This window comes from Typopeltis vanoorti, chromosome 14, assembly GCF_054136105.1.
Source record: "Typopeltis vanoorti isolate ZY-2024b chromosome 14, IOZ_Tvanoo_1.0, whole genome shotgun sequence".
Classification (NCBI taxonomy): Eukaryota; Metazoa; Arthropoda; class Arachnida; order Uropygi; family Thelyphonidae; genus Typopeltis; species Typopeltis vanoorti.
In genome coordinates, this window is record NC_143562.1 from 31,132,101 (window position 1) to 31,152,453 (window position 20,353).

Here is a 20,353-nt window from a genome sequence, read left to right on the forward strand (position 1 = left end):
TCATGCACATGAACTATGTTCTACTTCTCTTTTAAATAATGAACTATCCTTTATCAGAGTTACCTTTATCTTCAGTGGATACATCATCAAAATCATCGATAAAATAATTAATAACTTTGGTCTTCATACAAATCCTCCTCTAAAAGATGCTTCTAAATTTCCATTCCATATGTAAAGGGAACATCAGAAAAAAGAACTGGAGACTGATTTGCTAAATTGCCCTTCAAGTTTCTTTCTTTCCAGTTCAAATATTAAATTTCTTCCCGGACTCTCTGTAAGATAAATATTCTCCACTTTCTCATCCTGAAATTCATAAAATTCCATGCTCATACAGCTTTTGCCATTATGGGCAGATGGGTTATTCAACTCAGTTTCATCTAGAAGAACCTCAAGATTATATTGTAATTTACAAGTGTGATAAGTCTGTTTTGGCTAGTCACACTTTATCCACCAAGCATAGAATTCAGTGGAATAAAACTAAAGTACTACACAAAAGTTATTTTTTACTTGAAAGACTATATAAGCAAAATTGTGAAGTTCAGATTTATAGACTAAATCTTAACAAGAGTACCTTTAACTTTCTCAATTTTGGAAAGTCATCCTAATTAATACTCCTCATTTCTGTGTTTAACAAATTATTATTTTTAAAAATGTATATCTTTAAATATAGTTATGGCTGGAGTTACACTCATGCAGTTAGTATCACATATTTTTAGATGCACTTAGATTTTACGTGTTATTCTAATTTATCTCTTTTCATAGTATGCACTAACAATGGATACAAAAATTAGCCAAAAATTCTACATGTATTCAGTAAATATTTTCCTTATGCAAGTGTTATTATTCCATAATTAATCTTATCATTATATCTTTATTACGTTAGTATTTTTCACACTATTATAGGTTAACAATATTGAGACAAAGTTGAGGAAAACTGAGTAGTGAAGCATGTGTCTTGGCTTTACAGGTGGATTTTAGTGAGTGGACAAGTGAGTTCAAGTTACTAGTTGCCAGTTCAATGTTACACATCAAGGTTATAAACAGAGATAGGGAGAACAATGCTAAAATTGGGTTGTGTGTGTGTGTGGGGGGGGGGGGGACATACAGATTACGGCAATGATGCGAAGCGAAGGCAATGGACACAGAGAAGTAAAGTGATCATATATGATTCTCTTATATCAGGCATTAATCAGGCTGCATATGGACTACTATGTGTAGTTTTGGTCACTTGGTTTATTTTTTTAAGGGGGAGAAAGAGAGAAGATGTATTGGAAAGGGTCTGGAGAACAAATGATTAAGAGTTTCTGGCCTCTAGAAATTCAGAAATTCATCATCATCATCATCAAATTCCTGCCATGTACCCTCAAGGGGTGTACAGGATATGACAGTACTACATGAAAAAATTACATCATTACTAACTTCCTATCTACAATTTTCCTCCAAATCAGTCTGTTACTTGTCAAGACGCCAACATTATCAGATCTTATATTTCTATCGTCTAAGGCACTTTGTACCGTATCAATCCACCTATATCTTGGTCTTCCTTTGGGTCGTTTTTCTGCCAACCTGGCAGAGAACACTTGTTTTGCTAATCTTTCCTCTCCCATTCTATTTAAGTGACCATACCATCTGAGATTAGTTCTGCTAACGCATTCCTGGATGCTGACAATGTAAAGTTCTTTCCTAATATCCTCATTTTTAATATGATATTGCCATTGATGCCATCTGTTCACGCCTCTAATCTTTCTCAGGACTCTCATATCTGCGGTCTCTAGTCTTTGGTCAAGTGTTTTACTTCTGACCCAGCTCTCAGATCCATAAGTTAAAATTGGTTTGAACACAGTCTTGTATACAGCTAATTTAGTGTTCCGACTAATTTCTTTCTTATTCCATATGAATTTATTCAATTGACTTCCCACGATACCAGCTTTGCTGATTCTGTTGTCTATTTCTATATTTAGTTTACCATCTTCAGTAAAAATTGTGCCTAAGTAGCTGAAATGTTTTACTTGTTCCACAGGTTCTCCATTCACAACACAGTTGACATTTTCAATGATTCTGCCTATTTTCATTGTCTTTGTCTTTTTATTGCTGACCTTCATACCATATCTATTACAACAGCTATTCAATTTAGTCAGAGAATCTTGCAGACTTGTAGCGGATTTATTTAGAAGTATAACATCATCCGCATAAAGCAAAGAGCTGACATTAACATCTCCAATTTTGATATCAGGTTTAATACCACATTCCTTCATAATGTGATCCATATAGATAATGAATAACAGAGGGGATAATGTACATCCATGTCTCACACCAGATTTAACATTAAACCATCTTCCTGTACTTCCTTCAATTCTAACTGCTGACTCACATCTCAAATAAAGACTAAGTATTGCTTGATATAATGCCCCATTGACACCATATAACTGCAGCGTATTGAATAGCTTCTCTCTTGGCACCTTGTCATATGCCTTTTCCAAATCGACAAAACTTAAATACAGATCTCTGTTATATTCCCATGCTTTCTCGACTATTTGTCGTAAAGTGAAGATCTGATCCTGACAGCCTCTATTTGGCCTGAATCCAGCTTGTTCTTCACCAAGCTTTTCTTCCACAATTCTTCTCAACCGTTTCTCAAGTATACTTGTATAGATCTTGCCAGGAACACTCAGTAGGGAAATACCTCTGTAATTCTCACATTCAGTTTTATTTCCCTTTTTATATATGGGTACTATGAGAGCTCTACTCCAATCATCGGGAATTCGTCCCTCTGTCCAGGCTTTCTGAACTATGCAGTGCAGCCATTGTAAGACTCTTATACCACCATACTTCAGCATTTCTGGTCGAATATCATCTACTCCTGCTGCCTTTCCACATTTCAAGCCTTTGATGGCTTTTTCTACTTCAAGTATGGATATGTATTCCTGACTGCATGCCTGGTCAGTGTTTTTTATCACTGTGCTGTCATCACTGCTTGTTTCATTTAGCAGTTTTTCAAAGTAATTACTCCATACTTCAAGGATATCTTTTTCTCCTGTTTTCATTTCACCTTTATCATCTCTAATTCCTTTTACAGCACTCTTTCCTCCATTCCTAAGCTTCTTCAACAACCTCCAGAATATTTTGCCACCTTCTTGATATTTATTTTCTATATTCTTGCCAAAGTCCTCCCATGACTTTTGTTTAGCTAGTTTTACACACTGTTTAGCTTTCTTACATTTGTCTCTGTATTCTGTAAGAGTAAAAGCTGACTTATTTGCCAGGAACTTTTGATATGCTTTATTCTTTTCCTTCACTGCCTCTTTAACTTCCTGTGTCCACCAGGGAGTTCTGATTTTTTTATCTTTGCACACAACCTCACCACATGCCTCTCTGGCAGAATCAATCAATGTTTCCTTCAGAGTTTGCCACTGAATCTCCAAGGTTTGATTCCTGTTCTCAAACTCTTTCATTTTCTTTTCAATAATATTTCTGTATTTTAGTCTACAGTTTACATCTGAGAGCTGCTCAACTTTTATTCGCTTTAAAACTTTCTTACATGTTATTCTTTTCAATATGAAATTCAATTTTATCCTGCTCAAGACTAAATAGTGATCACTTCCAATTTCAAATCCTCTGTACACTCTGGTGTCCTGCACCAGGGAGAAAATATCACTATCAACAATAACATAGTCAATGAGACTTTTCTTATTCCTAGCCTCTTCTCTCCATGTGAATTTGTGCACATTTTTATGTTGGAACATTGTGTTCGTAATAACCAGTCCATGTCCTGAGCAGAAATCCAACAGATATTTGCCATTATTATTAGCTTTGCTCTTTTCTCCAAATTTTCCCAAAATATTTTTGTATGTCTCACAATCATTTCCTACTCTACTATTTAGATCCCCAACAAGGACCAACTTTTCATTTTTCATTGTGTCAGTTGCTTTTTCTAAAGCCTCAAAAAATTCCTCCACTTCTACCTTAGTAGAACCTTCTGTGGGACCATAGGCACAAATAAGTCTCATTGTCCAGTTCCCCATTCTCATATTTGCCCACATTACTCTACTTGAGACTGACTGCCATTCAAGAAGATTAGCCTCGTATTTTGTGTTGAATACTATGGCTACTCCTTCTTTTCCTTGATTGTTATTGCCTGAATATAACATTTTGTATTTATTGCTCAGAAAGATCTCACCAGTTTTGGTCTTTTTTGTTTCAGTCACCCCTATTATGTCGATCTGGTACTTATCTAATTCCTCAGCTAGCTCCATTTCTTTGCCATTCAGGCTTCTTACATTGATAGTACCGATCTTTAACTCTGGTGATGTTGAGTTGGGGTTTGTTTTCAGATTTGTTCCAGTAGCTGACTTTTCGCTGTTCGCCCTGGTTCCCTGGCGAAAACAACGGGGGCCTTGTTTAACCGGGCGACGCCCCAGCCGTCATGAAATTTTGTCATGTTGTACCATCATTCTATATTTTGGTTTAACCAATAAGAATACAATTTGGTCGGCTAAATCCCAAATTGCCAGCCCATCCTCGTTTGTTCAGTATCAAAGTAGATACCCAACAGGGTGCACCACGAGAAGGTGAGGATTGGACATTAGGTCAGAAGCCCTGGTCGGTTCTCCGCATTCCTTTAAAGGCTATGTGGAGGTCTCCTCTCAGTTCAGAAATTTCAGTGTGTAAAACCTCATGGATAGAAAAATGAAGGGATAATATGACTGAGACATAAGTTGGTAAGGGATTGTTACCATATTAACGCAGATTTTTTAGAATTTTTTAGAATGGTGGTGGGGAAAGAGGAATTGAACAAGAGCCCATTTCTGGAAGCTGTATAAAGAGGAAGCAAGCAGAAGCATATGGACTAGGTTTTTGTGTGTGTGTGTGCGTGTGCAAGAAGCAAGTGGAATGCTTTGCTTGAAAGTGTGGTGAGTACAAGAACAGTCAAGAAATTAAAGGTATAGTTCATATGACAAAAACCTCCCACAAGGAATATCTTGACTTTTAAGTAACTCCAAAATCAACTTTTTTTTCTATAAACCTACTGTAACTATGGCTGGGTTATGGATTTATTTTTCTATATAATTTTTTTTAAAATTTTATGTATGGTAATCCCACTGCACAAGGATGGTGCAAAGACCACTGTATCCAACTATCAACCAATCATTATCTCAGGAATGGTGGCAAAGATTTTGGAAAAACTGGTTAAGGCTCACATTCAGAAATGGGTTGAGTGAATCCCTACTTTGCAATGAACAGCATGGGTTTACTATGGGAAGGTCATGTTTTAGCAATTTGCTCACATTTTATAATAATGTTACCATTGAACTAGACAAGGGGAATGGATACACCATAATACTTTTGGATTTTGCGAAGGCTTTTGACAGAATATAGCATGGAAGAGACTGTTGCATAAATTGGAGAATATGGGTTTGGATTATTAAATATTAATGTGGATAAGAGGATGGCTGACTGACAGATATCAAAAAGTGGTATGCAGGGGATGTGAATCTGCAAGATTTAAGATAACCAGTGGTGAACCACAAGGATCAGTCCTTGGTCCACTATTATTCAATCTGTATATTAATGATATTGGGAAGGATTTCACAGGCAACATGTAGCTATTTTCTGCTGCTGATGATGATGATGATACAAAGATAGGTAGGGTAATCAGGAATGCTGCTGATATGCAGTACTTGCAGAATGATTTGAATAGGCTGGAATGTAAATGTAAAGCCCTGCACTTTGGCATGATTAGATATCCAATGTTGTATTATATTGGTGGGATGATGTTAGAAGAAACTGATCAGACTATGGATCTTGGAGTGTTAGTAGATAGCAAGTTGAAGTTCAGGGACTATGTAGCAAAGATTACAAATGCAACTCAAAAGATAACTGCAATGATGAAAAACTTTCACATGTAAAGATAGGGATGTCATTTTACCTCTCAATAAGGCCTTACTTGGACTATTGTGCACAGGTTCTGGTCTCCTAATTTCTGTTGTGATTTTGATACAATAAAGAGAGAAAGTGCAAAGGAGAATGTTAAAAATGATATCAGAATTATGGAAGACTGATTATGAAAACAGATTGAGAATTTGTAGTCTGTAAACACTAGCAAACAGGAGTAAGAGGGATGATATGACTGAGACTTACATTTCTGAAAGGGTCAGAGGATTTCATTTGATGCAATCGTCTTCTTCCTTGGAAGATGAAAATGAATGTTGCCAAGAAGGGGATGAGGGCTAGATTTTTCTCTCATAGAGTGGTGTGTGATTGGAATGGATTGCCATTGGATGTTGTGTGTGTAAGCAGCATGAATGAATTCAAGAATAAGTATGATAGCTTGTGTGCATAGTATGTGGACTCCCTCAATGAGTCCCTGACTCTCTGGAGGTCTCTCTTAATAGTATTCCAGAAATCCTACTCTCGAGAGACCAACGTGGAACTTTTTCAAGCCACTTCAGGATTTAGCAGGGAAGTGGTCTCACACCAGGCAAAGAAATTTATCTCCCACCTAAAGACAATCACAAATATCCATGCTCATTTCAGTATTCAAACCCACAGTCTGTTGGTTGGAGAGCGGATATGTAGTCACTCAGCCAACTAATACAATCTGATGTAAAACATCAAACTATATGATTTGATGTTAAAAATAAGTTGTCATCTTCTTCACAAGTAGCCTGTAATCAGATGCTCAGTTTTAAGCTAACAGCTGAAGTTTGCAGACAATCTCACTTGAATGTTTCAGCAAACATACAAAAGAATGTAAACTAAAAGGCATTTCTTAAACCCCCTTACCGTCTGGCTTTTTTTTCTTCTTGCCATTTCAGTCTTCTTGTCAGTTTTTTCAGCTGACGTTTAGAAAGCGATTTTTTATCATCAGTAATTGACAAATCTGCAGTTACATCTGAAACAGTATTGTCCCTCTCATTAACTGCACTATATTCAGATGTCATCTTGTGTTACCTATTGGGATAAGAAAACAATGTAAGATCAGCAGCATAATTTCAGTTCTACAATATGAAGTATTAATCTTGACTTTTTTTCTTGTCATTAAATAAATACTATTTTAAGTACCAGAACTTCTAAAACATATTACCATTTGTGGTACTAGTATATGAATAATAACTTAATATGGTATACACTCCACTGAAACATTACATTATAGATTTATTACATTACAAAATAGATTACTCTTAAAAATAAGTACTTTTTTTATATTTAGAAGGTACTCTCAAGATTAAATCATTCAACATATTTATGGCAAAAGCAAGGTATTGTAGGAATAGCTTGCCTGTCAAGCTACACTAACCTTAATTACCTAAAAATAGGTATATATTTTTACATAAAAATTACTTTGCATCTGAATTTTTAGAACTTGTTATCATAATGCTCACATCTGAGAAGTGGAGAAACTAGAAAATGATGTGGCAAATAGCCAGAAAGGAGATGAAATACGAAGAAACAAAGGATCAAGAAAACAGAAATGGACAAAAAAGAGATGATATATAGCAATTTCATGATCGGAGGTATACTGAGTTTAGAAAACAAAAGCATGTTTTCTAAACATGAAGACAATTTATGTTATATGACTGAAGCAATATGTAAACAAGTAGAATAACTAGATAATATGATTGTGCTGGTCAAAATGAATGATTTGAAAGAAAAATAAGTACAGTAGGAGAGAGAACATGAAATAGCAGTTGAGTGATGCAAATAAAAAGAAGAGTAAAAATGGGTAAAGAATTTGATTCTGCAGCCATGGTATAACAGGTGTGAACCAACAAGGAGAGCTGCAAATGCATGAATTGATAAGCAGAACGTAAAGGGAAAATGGTGTTGAAGTATGTGGGTGTATGGAAGACATTCTGATTATCACAACCATTCAAGTGTAAGATGAATTACAATTGAATAGTTTTGGTATTAGCCATTTGGAGAAATTGTTGTTCAATGAAAGAGTACATGCATATGAATTATCAGAGAAACTATATGTGTCTGAGTGGTTGCAAAAGCATGGATGCTTTAAATTAAGTGACAATAATTGTGAGGTTAATAACAGAGGGGAGCAGCTTAATAAAGACAATATAGAAAATGCAGGACTGGTTTTGTCAAGAGATAAAAATACTATGGAAATGGGGAGGGGGAGTTGGTTCAATATTCAATGGCAGCATCAGGATTAAGATGAGCAATTCTTAGCTGTTAGTAAAACCAAAACTTATAGGCATTAGTGAGACCTGGTAGGGTCTCACTAATGCCTATAAGTGACAGAGTAGGATGCCGTTACAGAAATAGAATGCAATAGGTTCAATTTATTCAGGGAAGACAGATAAGAAGGGCAAAAAAAGTACGACTAATGATTACAGAGAAATCTAACTAGAGTACAGATATGAAGTAGTACAAGTAATATGGGCAATGGGTTTGTGGCTGCTTGGTGTGAGATAGATGTTAACAAGACAAAATACACAACTGGGTGATAGAGACTAGGATCATCTGAATAGGACTGAAATGCAAAGAAAAGGCTTATGGACACAAGAAGGACTATCATTATGAGATGAGAAGAGAATTAATAGAATTAGGGATAACTACCCTAAGAAGCATCTAGTGGAGGGCATTCCAGCTACAAGAACATGGGATCTAATAATAGCATCTGAGAATTTGTTTGTAAATGAGTTGACACCATTATGCTTCCAAGAGGTAAGCGCCATCATGCAGTTTTGACTTAGGTAACAATGTAAGAGTTTGACTAAGAGAGATAAATGTGTAACTATAAGGCAGGTGATTATAATAAACTGAGAAGGGCAGCTTAAGGCAGTGCTGCCTTGGCATGAAAAGCTGCAAGGTAGAGGAATTAGAATGCTTAAAGGAAGCTAAATCTGACTGCATCCACAGAGTCAGAGGAGAATTAATTGCAATAAGAGTTAAATGGATGAATAATATTTCAAAGCAAAAGCTGAATAAAAAGAGGATATTGTAGATCTGATATCATGATGATGATGAGACTGTGGAGTGCTATAACAGAGCAAGCTAAGAGATGAATAGCCATGGTGAAGAATTTGAAATTAGATTATGAAAAGAAGTTCCAAACAAGCCAAAGGAAATCTGAAAAAATTTTATCACTGCATAACAAGTAAAAGAAAGAATAACCTTGGCAGATGCAGATGAAAGAAAATTTCAGATATACAAGAAACACCAGCATTGTTAGATAATCACTTTAATAAATTCCAGGCAAACCATTAGCTCTCTGGATGCTGAGGAAGAATGAACAGAGGTAGATGAGTTAGAAGTATTACGAGCGTGGTCTGAAAAGTTCTCAGTCTCGACCACAGATGGCAACACTACTGGCATGATTTTTTTTCCCTATGTTAGTACATCTGTCATAAGCATCCATGTGAAATTGCAAGTCATTCTATCAAGCAGTTTGTTTTATACTGTCTGAAGCAAGCGGGTTGTCTGTATCCCTTGAAATGGATAAAATTGAGTATCCTGCAGTAATAAAATTCTTTTTAAAAGAAATTCATTCGAAGTTCATAACAGTTTATGGGCACTCTTCTCTTTCGTTTTTGACAATTAAGAAATGAACTTCAAAACTAGTAAGCTTGTTCCAAATTGCTGTTTTTGATTAAAGTTTCCACAAAAGTTACCTGAAAGCTAATTAGCTGTTTTAAACAGATAACTCTTAGAAAAGGAGAATATTAAAGCTTGCAGGGTGTAGTTTGCATCTTTCAAGTAGTGCGGCAAAACAACTCGAGCAATTTGTAACTTCGCATTCTCCGGTTCACGATCTTTGGTTTCAAATTGCAATATGCCTGCTTGGTATAAAATAACGAGGGCTATTCAATTATCTTATTCGAAATGACAACGTACAATATTAAACCGAAATCTAGATGTCCACGAAAACATAACAGTAAGCTAATTATAATGAAGAGCCAAAGGCTTCAATTCGGCGACATGAACTTATTTAAGTTAAGGGATATAATCCCATATTGTTTCTTAGCCGAATATAGAAACTATATAAAGTTCGGCGATTCCAAGCGTAAGTAAATACCTGGATAGAGCAGCAACTGACCCTTGAAGGTAGTGCAAGCTGAGGCAACTCATACAAAGAGTGGAGCAAGCTCCGATCACTATTCTTGATATTTACCCATAATATGAACTTAACTCCTAGGATATCAAGAATAGTGATCGGAACTTGCTCCACCCTTTGTATGAGTTGCCTCAGCTTGCACTACCTTCAAGGGTCAGTTGCTGCTCCATCCAGATATTTGCTTACGCTTGGAATCGCCGAACTTTATATAGTTTCTATATTCGGCATGAAACTCTTTGAGTTTCTTATTCGGCTAAGAAACAATATGGGATTATATCCCTTAACTTAAATAATAGTAAGCTTTCTTATAGCGATATGCAAGAAGTTATATAAAATACAAATAAATGTCGCTTGGTTAAAGTTAGAAAAATTTGTAAATCTCACGACAATAAGAAACGAATGTACACAAACATTCACATTCTCTCCTCGCTGATAATAAAACGTGGTCAAACTGAACAAAATCTACCGAATATAACGGATTCTAGCGCCATCTGCAACGAGTCGAGACTTTTACTTGACTATTACTGTATTTAAATATTCGTGGACTACGTGAAGGAGTGAGGATAGAATCATGGCTGAAGATTTGTCCGAAGTAAATTGTGATACATCAATGTTTCGACACTATAATTTTCCTTTAACACCGATTCCTCGTTTAAGCCATTTGGATCCACAAGTTGATAGACTAATAGCAAATATGGTAAGAGGTTAATAATCGTATTAATAATATGCTGAAAAATTATTTTAAGAATTGAATAGTTTGACACAGCAGATAGTATTCAGGTATATACTCGTAATGTAAGTTTATTTCCCTAATGTGGAATATCGTAGTAAAAGAAAGGAAGTAGTCTGTTAATATAATAAAAAAATAAAATGATAATAAAAAAAGTCTTAATATGTTACAGAATATATATGTATTTAGATTTTTTTTTTCAGTGATTTTAGCTCGGGTATCAAAGCATCTGGTGAGAATTATAATAGGATTACCCCATGCTTAATAAAATAAATGTACAGTATTTAATCTCAAAGGAGAAAAAAAATCATCTTTCATCCTTCCTAGCGCATGTCAAGCTTGAAGCGTGTAAGAGCTGAAGTTCTTTAAAGTTTATAATCAAACAAGAAGCTCTTGTAGTCTCACATAATATAAAAAATTATCGGGGGGGGGGGAGTTCTGTATTATTATTATTTTTACACAAACTCTCCTGGAGTCGAGACTCATTCTGAGATTACCTCATTTCAGCCTAATTTTTCTCAGAATTTCAGCACAAAACGCTAATTGTCACATTGCAATAAAATTTGGATTTTTATATATGTATGTAACTTTCCATGGCGAAGCATTAATTTTTAGTGGACTTTTTTTAATATCAGAAACTAACTTTCAGCATTTATACTTCAGTAAAATGTGTACATTCCATCATTAATTGTTGAATGACAGCAGATAAATAGATAGCTGATGTATTATGATGCTAAATAGGATTGCTCATATTTTATCTACATAGTTTCAGAGGGATAAAATCAAAATATTGAGATCTGATTTTTACCTTCTGATAAACTGATCTTAAGTTTTCCTTACAAACCAAACTCTTGATCAGTTTATCAAGAGTTACAAACTGGTAAGTGATGGTAATTCTTGATAAGTAATGCCATTTTGAAAGGCAGAGTTATCGGAAATAGTTTTTATGTGCCGACTAAATGGCTAACAGAAGCAGTTAGATCTGTCAGTATTGCTGGTTACCATATTCCTCCATATGACACCAACATGAAATGTTTTCATTACAGCAGGTTCAGCTGAGACTGGAGTCCTCATCTGATCGGATTGATGTTACTTTTTTTTCCCCCATTACATTTCTCGATGTGGACAGGTCTTTGAATTTTAGTTAATTAATTGAAAAAAAAAGTTACATAATTATCCTAATAAAATTTGTAATCTCGCCTTTTTTTTTTTTGTCTTGTTTTGATCAGTGTTGTATTCTTGAGGTTATTTTATACATATTTATTTAAGATATAAAAATGAGTTTATTCCAGCTTACAATATGCTGATTTGTTTTTGCAAGTCTGGAGTAATTACTCTGAAAAATTATTAAATGAAATAATTAATGACAGGACATTTGCAGAGTACATATTATTCAGATCGCCATGTTGTCAAAAGACTCGTCGCGGGAGCTCCTACCTAGGAAACACAGTCTGTCATACCACTCCTTAAACTCGTTGACTGTTCTTGCTCTCACCACTCTATCAGGCAATGCATACCACAGTTCAACCACCCTCCATGCAAAGAAACTACTCCTCACCCTCTTGCTCACAGTTTCCTTTCATAACTTCCAGGGGATGGCCCCTTGTCATCACTCCTTCCTGCTGTTCAACCAAGCGAAAGAACTCCCCAGTGTCAACCCTGTAACCACCTCTCAACAGTTTAAAAGTCTCAATCAGCCAGCCTGATTGGCCGAGTGGTTAGCGTACTCGTTCCCCAATCAACAGGTCATGGGTTCGAATCCCGCCATGGGCATGGATGTTTGTGATTGTCTGTTAAGTTACTAGTGGTGGTCGGCGGTAGTTGGGGTTGATGGATTGGTGAAGACGGAGAGTAGGTGCCCTCCCTCGATCAGTCTTTGGACTTCCTGGAGGTGTTACGTAATAATAATAATATCACCTCTCCTTCTATTCATCAAACTCTGCAGTCCACATCCCCTCAGCCAATCCTCATACCTGAAACTATTTTTGTATCTGCCTTTGTACCCTTTCTACAGTTAATTTATTCCCTTTAAATCCTGGGGACTAAATCTGAGAACAGTAGTCTAAGTGTGGTCTGATCAGGGTCTCCTGTGTTACCTTTACCACCTTAGCAATGTGTCCCCTGAATTTCAGGTTTCTATCAATCATGAACCCCAGATCTCTTGTCTCTCCTACTGCTGCGTCCCATTGATGTGTCCCAAACCTCAAGACCTTACATTTTGCTGCATTAAACCAACACCACCATTCATTTGCCCATCTGTCTAACTTATTCAAATCCTCTTGCAGGGCTACCACATCTGCACTATTACTAATAATCCTTCCCAGCTTCACATCATCCACAAACAACTGAATATCTCCTTGCAATCCACTGACAATGTCATTGATATAAAGGTTAAACAATATTGGTCCCTGTGGGACCCTAGTTGTTACCCTCTGCCTCCTTGAAATTGCCCCACCATACACAATTCTTTGATATCTATTGGACAGCCAATCCTGAATCCAGTTGACCAACCAGACGTCCAAATCCATGTGCTGCAACATAAATATCAGCTTATCATGTGGCACCCTGTCAAATCCCTTTGCTAAATTCAAGAAAATGGGAGTATATGCCTTTCCCTTATCTACTGTCTTGTAACTTTATTATAAAAGGCTAGCATATTACTAAAACAAGAGTGCTCCTTCACAAATCCATGTTGACTCTCACAGATAACATTACCCTCATCTGCCCAATGCTGTATACTGTCCTTCACTAATTTCTCCAAGATCTTAACAACTACTGATGACACACAAACTGGCCTATAATTAGACACTTCCAGTCTGCTACCACCCTTATGCAATGGCACTATCTTGCCTTCCTTCCATTCCCTGGGCAACTTTCCCTTAGCCATACCACCACTACTTCTCATTGAAAAGCCAGGTCAAAGGAGCTGTCAATTCTTTAGCACATTCTCTCAAAACTCGTGGTAAAATGCCATCCAGTCCCATAACTTTACTGATATCCACAGTACTCAGTATTTGGAACACACTCTCCTCCTGCACCTCTAAACCTCGAACTTGCCTATCCCTCTAGTAGTAAAATTTACTCCAGGATGAAATACTCCAATAAAGTGTTCATTGAACAATTCCACTATGTCCTCAAATGTTATATAAGAAGTGTGGCTAGTAAGTGGAATTAAATATTTAGCTGTATGGCTAATTTAAAGAAGGGAGAGTCAGTTGCATATATACTGTGGGACAGAGAGAGTGTAATTGGGTTTATGAATTTTTGGTTATCCATATATCTGGGTGGGGTGGGGGACTAAAAGTTTTTTTTCTGTGGCTTAGTGGGATCGTAATATAGCGGTTTATAAGTGGTGCAATCTCTGAACAGTACATTTATTTTCCGATTATAATCACTGGATTTGAGGACAACATTAGCATCACTTTGTGATGATTATGTTGTCTTTGCAGAGTTTACGTAGTACATGGAGCTGGCTATTGGAGAGATTTTTTTGGCTGCAACATTTGTGATAAGATGTTAGCTACGTTGAACCTGATGGTGTTGGCAACATTAGGAGGTAAGTTGTGCACACCATGCTCTATATGCCACATGATTTCTAAACTAAGAACTTGCTGAGGTGCTACTGCAAAGTTGTGACCACAGCTAAGTACACTAACAACTGTTTCATTGAGTCTAAAGTCACAAATTCCAAAGAATAGCCCAACCACACCCATAGAGTGCTGAGAAGAACTATGAAGATAAACAATAAATTACACGATAACCATAGTAATTAACTTCAATGAAATGAAAGTACAGATATTTCATACTGAAAATAGCAGTACATCATCAGTGTGTGGAAACAAGCAAATCAAAGGAATGGGAATACAAAGTACATACAGCAGTAACTGCCCACACTGGATAATCCAGATCATTAATCAAGCATTGAAATTCAGACCAGACAAGAAAAGTCTGGTCTGGCACAACATAGTATTGACACTAAACAGTATCCGGTGGGATGAAGCTCATCTTCTCCATAGAAGCAGATTTAAATATGAACGCCGGTACAAAGAAAGTTGCAAAGTCCCTTTTATATCGACCAAATTTTAATTGCAATGATTGTCTCTCTCTCTCTCTCTCACAAAAGTTTGGGAGATTCTTATCTTATGTAATCAAAAATAGTTTTTAATAATATTAATTTCTAGCACGTGGCAATAGTTTTTAATCAGTAAACCACAGACTACTGTATATACTTTGTATTCCTGTTCCTTTGATTTGTTTGTTTCTACACACTGATGATTTACTGTTATTTTCAGTACAAAATGTCCATACTTTCATTTCATTAAAGTTAATTACTGTGGTTATTGTGTAATTTATTGTTTATAGTCAGGTACCTTTTTAAAGATGAGAACTATGAAAAGTATTAAATTTTTTGATATGTTTATCTTCTGAAATTCTTTATGGACAGATTTCACAGAAAATCAAACAGAATACTCCAAAGTCACAAATTCCAAAGAATAGCCCAACCAGTAAGGCTAGCCAACAGCACCCATAGAGAGAGCTGTTGGTTGTTGTCCCCCCCCCCATAGGACTTTAGTCTTCATATAGTCTAATTTCATTTCTTCCACTTATTGTTTTTTATGCGTTATTACCATTTTAACATTGTATTCCTGAAGATGTTTCTATGACATACAAAATATTGAAACAATTAAACTGCAGTTTAATTATTTCTCTTTGTGCTGTAGTTTACAATTCCATGAAATTTTATTAGGTGAAACATGTGCTTTTATGTCAAATCTGATATCCCTTGGCAAAAGGCTATCCAACCTGGAATTTCTGTTTTTTTTTTATCTGCTCTGGCTCAACATTTTCTTCACTTTATAACCTTCATTTACTGCTTTACCACAACTGCAATTCTAACAATCATGTTGCCCTTCTGATTGCTTATCAGTGAAAGTTAATTTCATACACTCTAATTACCTAGACTGTGCAATTGGATTTTTAGCATTCCTAACACAAACTGACTCTCCATCTTCACAGATCAAGCCTGAAAGGAAGCCAAGTCATTTGCCATCAGGCATGGTCTGTCACAAATACATCATAAACAGTTAACCTACCAACCAGAGTACCAGACAGTTCTCATCATACTTCCAACACTCTGGACTTTTTCTTTAACTTATCCAAGTCTCGTTTTCTAGAGCTCATTCTCCTCCCAACCAATCTCAGCATCATATCCTATAGTACTACAATTGTGCCATAGAATGACTCCCAGAATTTATATACCTCTTTTCCATAATTGGATTATTATTTTTGTTCTCCTGATCCAAGCATCTTCATTTAACTAATAACTGAAATAATCCTCACTGAAATGAGAGCCTTCATTCCTTACTCCATTGCAACTCTCCCCCTGACCCTTATTCTAACCCTGGTTCCCTAAAAAAAAAAAAAAAAAAAAAAAAAAAAAAAAAAAAAAAAAAAAAAAAAAATTCACCTCTGCAATCCATGATAAAAATGCAGCATATGTTCAATAGCTTAAATCAAAAACTCCATCTTCTCATTCTGTTTATACTACATCCAGAAACACGTGTTACAAAGTTATCACTTTCAAAGTAAAATTTAAGAATGAAATTCAATAAGCTTGCCTCCTGCTTAACTGGCATTTTGATCTCCTGGTTCCTCACTAAGACTGTTTGGCATGTTTTCTGCCTTTCTTGTTTCCACCTCTCTCTCTCTCAAATTTGAGTGGTAACCTCCCCTAAGAATAAGGTAAACCTCTTGGCATCAGTATTTTATTCCAACTGTTATTTAAACGAACAAGGCAAACACCTCTTGCATTGCCACAAACTGTTCATTGTATACCTTCTCTAATATTTTTCCAGAAGATTAATTAAGCTCCTGGTCCCAGATGGCATTCCTCTAAATGTGTTCAAAACTTGATCCCCAAAATTAGTACCCATCCTGTACCATCCTCATAATGTCGCATTCATCTAGCATCTTCCAAACAGCATGGAAATGAGCCTTTATTTAGCACAGACTTAAAAGTGAGACTAAAGTCAGCCATTAATGGTGAAAGCAATGAGACTGTTATCCCATTGCTTTCACCTCAGTACTCTCAAAATTGATAGAGGAAGTCATCAACAATCACTTTTTTTTGCTATCTGGAGATCATCAATTAATTAGCAATCACCAATATGGGTTCCACCATTCTTGTTCTATAGCAAACCTCCTTGCTAACCTTACCCAGCTTTGGACACAGACCATGGAAAGATTTGGAGAAACCCATGTGGTCATTAGGTATTTCAGAGGCATTTGATCATGTCTGGCATCAAGGTCTCCTGAGCAAACTATCATCTTATGGTCTCCATGCCTGTACTTTGTGATTGGATTGCTAGCTTCCACTTTGGTCATTTGTTGCATGTCATGGGGAATGGCTTCCTCTCATCAGCTTTTTTTTTTTTTTTAAATCAATGCTTGAGTACCTCAGAGTTTTGTATGCTCCTCCCCCTTTACATCAATGGCCTTTCTCTCTCTCTCTCTCTCTCTGACTTTGAATCCTGTGTTCACAGTTTTGCTAATGACTACCCTCCATTCCTCTTCTTCATTTGAGAAACCAACTATTTAAATCAGTGGTCGGCAACCCGCAGGCTGCATGCAGCCCAAACGTGCATTTTTGGCGGCCCATAAAAAGTTGATCGTACTTACATGGCATGTGGCCTGTATGTTGAATTATTTAAATAATACATTTTATAATACGAATAATAAACTAAAAATAATTTTATACGTATACTTCATGATATCACCTGTGCAACTTGGAAATACAAACAAAAGGAAACTTTTGTTGGTATTATTATTGAAGATTTACAAATGGAAGTTTCAACAAGAATTGTTGATTTTCATAAAAATAGCATCGAAATGCAATTATTTTTGAACACTTTTAATGTCGACAGTGATGACGTACCAAACCAACTATGGATGGAAGTTTTGGAATTACAGCACAATGAAACATTAAAGAACGCATTTTCGTTAGAAAATATCCAAAAATTTTATTTATGCTTAGCAAAAAAATTTTAAATATTAATCAGTTTTGCAGAGAAGATGATAATCACATTTGGAAGCACATATATTTGTGAATAAGCATTTTCTGCTATGAGTTTTAGAAAAAATAAATTTTCTTCTCGACCTGACTGATGAACTTGACATTCTTCGATTCGAATTTACACCTCAGGTTGTAAAGTGGATCTAGATAATTTGGTTAAGGGAAAACAATCACAAAAGTTACATTAAGCAGGGAGACAAACTTATCATGATGCATAAATTATATTACTTTGATTTTATGTGATAATAATTTTTCATTGAGTTTCATTTTCATGCTTTTTCATATCTGGTACTGTAAATATTTCTGTTTTTTTTTTTTAATTGATATAATAAAAATTGATAGCTTAGGTATTTTTTCACTCACTATTTTCTCTTAATTAAACACTTGCGGCCCGATTATTAAAAATAAAAGTTGAATGTGGCCCGCGAGTCTGTAAAGGTTGCCAATCCCTGATTTAAATGATTGAAGTCTCAAGATCTTCCATAACCAATTACTTAAATACTGATCTCTTTACCATTCTCAAATGGGATGAAACCAACTTAGTGAATTTCACTATTAATGAAACTTAGGCCTGTCTTATTACCCACAAGAAAGATCCTATTCATTTACCTTTCGATAATGTTCCAGTATCCTTTCAAGATCAGTTTCCTCTTCTGGGATTAACTCACATCTCGCTTATCCTGACACAAACATATTACATCAGTAGCTTCTTCAACCTCTTAAAAGTTTGGCATTCTTTTTCATTTAAAACATTACTTCTCTTCTGCTCAACTCCTAACACTTCATAAGTCTCAGATATCTGATCAACCTTGGAATATTGTTCTCACATTTGGGATCTTCTTCTTTGAGTGCCATCTCCTATTGGAAGTCAGCGACCACCTTGGCAAATTTTGAGTGATCCTCAGCCACTCTGAACATTTGGGATGGTGCACCCAAAACCTCAATAAGAATTCTTGCTGATATACAGAAGAGGATGATCAATTTAACAGGCAAATCTCCCCTCCATTCATAGACTCCCTTCAAGCACTTTCCCATAGGCGCTCTCTTTCTGCACTATGCCTTTTCTGTAGGTACTTTCACAGACACTGCTCTGCTGAACTGACACCACCATTCCTCCACTTTTTTTTCTAATCATGTAGTCACTGGTCAGCATTCATAGACTGTCCAACTACCAACATACCAAACAAACTTCTCATCACCTTCCTTCATTCCATCAACCTCTGTTCTTTGGAACAGTCTCTCCTGTGTACTTTTTTCCCACTGAGTATAATATCCATCTCTAAGAAGCATATTAATAGATTACTTGTGAGTCTTATTACATGATATTGTTTAAAAATATTCTACATGGCACCAATGCATCTGAGAAAAATGGTGGCCCTGACTTGGATATTCAGTGATTTCAATATGAGGGATTTAGTGCAGTACAGTGTGTGTGTGTGTGTGTGTGTTCAATATATCTATTGCTGAAAGGGAATAATTTGTGGTACAGAAGCAAGAGAGAGAGAGTTTTGGAAATGTTTCATGAGTTAGTGCAAACAAAATGCTAATCACATATTACAGGAAATTGAAAGTGGGTGAATGAAGTAATTAATATGAATATAGTGGTAGCAGTGAATGATAGCCAGTATAACATAACACGCTTATTTTGTTTAGGAGCACTCCTAAGTTTTGAACTCACTGGCTTAGATCTGCAATTTAGTCATTAAAACTATTATGAAATTTGCATCAGGTTACATTAGGTGGCATGGATGGGGGGATGGCTGATAGACATCAGAGGGTGGTATATGTGGTGTGTGTGATCAAGACAATTAAGGGTGTGACTAGTGGAGTGCCCCAGGGCTCTGTACTAGGACCACTACTCTTTAATTTGTACATTAATGATATAGTGGAAGATTTGAAGGGAGACATTCAGTTGTTTGCTGATGATGCAAAACTGGAGAGGACAATAGTGGATAAAGGTGCTATAGATATCTTGTAGAATGACTTAAATAAATTGACAATGTGGGCAAAGGACAATGGTTGTTAATTTAATGTTGTAAAATGTAATAATGCACTTTGGAATGAAAGGATTACATACTTCATATCAAATTGATGGTACTAGATTACAGGAAATTGGTGAGGCTAAGGATCTAGGGATGATGGTGGATAGAGATTTGAAATTCAGAGGACATATTCCAAGAGCCTGCAAAATAGCTCAGAGGATTACTTGAATGTAAAGAACACACTAACAAGTAAAGATAGGGAGGTTATTATCCCTCTTTATAAAGCTGTGATTTGTTGCAGATTTGGTCACCTGAATTTCTTTGGGACCAGGAGGTGGTGGAGAGGATTCAGAGATGAGTGACCAAGCTCATGACAGGTCTGTGAAATGTTCACTATCAGGATTGATTTAGGGTATATGGATTGCTGAGTTTAGCTGACAGGCAGAGGAGAAGGGGATATGATAGAAACTTATAAGTTTCTATCATAAAATTGACACAGA

At 36.0% G+C, this 20,353-nt stretch overlaps 2 protein-coding genes across 8 annotated transcripts in view; one reads left to right on the forward strand and one right to left on the reverse strand.

Annotated features, from left to right (window-relative positions):
- The window catches only part of LOC150099337 (uncharacterized), a 58,916-nt gene extending 48,331 nt beyond the window's left edge, over window positions 1-10,585 (reverse strand). For 2 of the 7 annotated variants that reach the window (XM_090403368.1, XM_090403361.1), the window contains exons 1-2: window positions 10,454-10,487; window positions 6,784-6,951 (exon numbers count right to left, since the gene is read on the reverse strand). In XM_090403368.1, the coding sequence (XP_090259494.1) occupies window positions 6,784-6,941 (158 nt within the window). In that variant the 5' untranslated portion in view covers window positions 6,942-6,951; window positions 10,454-10,487. The other 5 variants (XM_090403362.1, XM_090403363.1, XM_090403367.1 and 2 more) reach the window with 5 other exon arrangements.
- A 20-nt stretch (window positions 10,586-10,605) lies between these two features.
- Window positions 10,606-20,353, forward strand: part of LOC150099338 (hypoxia-inducible factor 1-alpha inhibitor-like) — a 136,663-nt gene continuing 126,915 nt past the window's right edge. Inside the window, exon 1 of the mRNA XM_090403369.1 lies at window positions 10,606-10,766. Coding sequence (XP_090259495.1) covers window positions 10,641-10,766 — 126 coding nt within the window. The 5' untranslated portion in view covers window positions 10,606-10,640. The remainder of the gene's footprint in view (window positions 10,767-20,353) is intronic.